At 61.8% G+C, this 600-nt stretch overlaps 1 protein-coding gene across 1 annotated transcript in view; it reads right to left on the reverse strand.

Annotated features, from left to right (window-relative positions):
- Positions 1 to 339, reverse strand: part of LOC103771506 (immunoglobulin superfamily member 3-like) — a gene marked incomplete at its 5' end in the record, with an annotated part of 26,399 nt that extends 26,060 nt beyond the window's left edge. Inside the window, 2 exon segments of the mRNA XM_008938806.1 lie at position 1; positions 3 to 339. The exon segment at position 1 is cut by the window's left edge and continues 64 nt beyond it. Of these exon segments, the coding sequence (XP_008937054.1) occupies position 1; positions 3 to 339 (338 nt within the window).
- Between the last annotated feature and the right edge of the window lie 261 nt (positions 340 to 600).

Here is a 600-nt window from a genome sequence, read left to right on the forward strand (position 1 = left end):
TGTAGTTCTTCCTCCAGAGCTCGGCCACGCACTGGTACTTGCCAGCCTCCGTGTCGCTGGCCCTGCTGATGCTGAGGCGCACGTTGTTGCTGGACTCGGCCTTCTCGATGGCAGTGCGGGTCCGGAAACCCGCGGACCTGTCGCCCCACTGCACCCCGCCATCGCGCGTGAAGGTGACCAGGTCGTGAAATTCGGTGCTGCCTGCGGGCTGGAAACGCCACGTCACCGACACTGGCACCCACGATGGGTAGTGGGGCTTGATGATACACTGGAGGTCGAAGGACTCGTTGTAGGTCACCCCGGGTGTGCGGGAGATAGCCGTGACGGCAAAGCCAGCCTCTGCGAAAAGAGAGAGAAGGGGTTTGAGGGACACCTGCCTAACGGGGAGCTGCTGCTGACATGCAAAAGCTAGAGAGTAGTCATCCGGTTGCAGGCACGGAACCATCAGCTGCCTGCGTTGTGTCGTCTCCTCGCTTGCAGCTGCCAAGTGGCACACAAAGCAGTGGCAAAAACGCACCAAATCTCCCGTGCAGTGGTGACCGCCCACCTGAGCGCTGGCTGCAGCGGCTGCAGGACCGTGCTTGACTCCTGCCTGGAGGA

Source organism: Merops nubicus, unplaced genomic scaffold (genome assembly GCF_000691845.1).
Source record: "Merops nubicus isolate BGI_N331 unplaced genomic scaffold, ASM69184v1 scaffold19414, whole genome shotgun sequence".
Taxonomy (NCBI): Eukaryota; Metazoa; Chordata; class Aves; order Coraciiformes; family Meropidae; genus Merops; species Merops nubicus.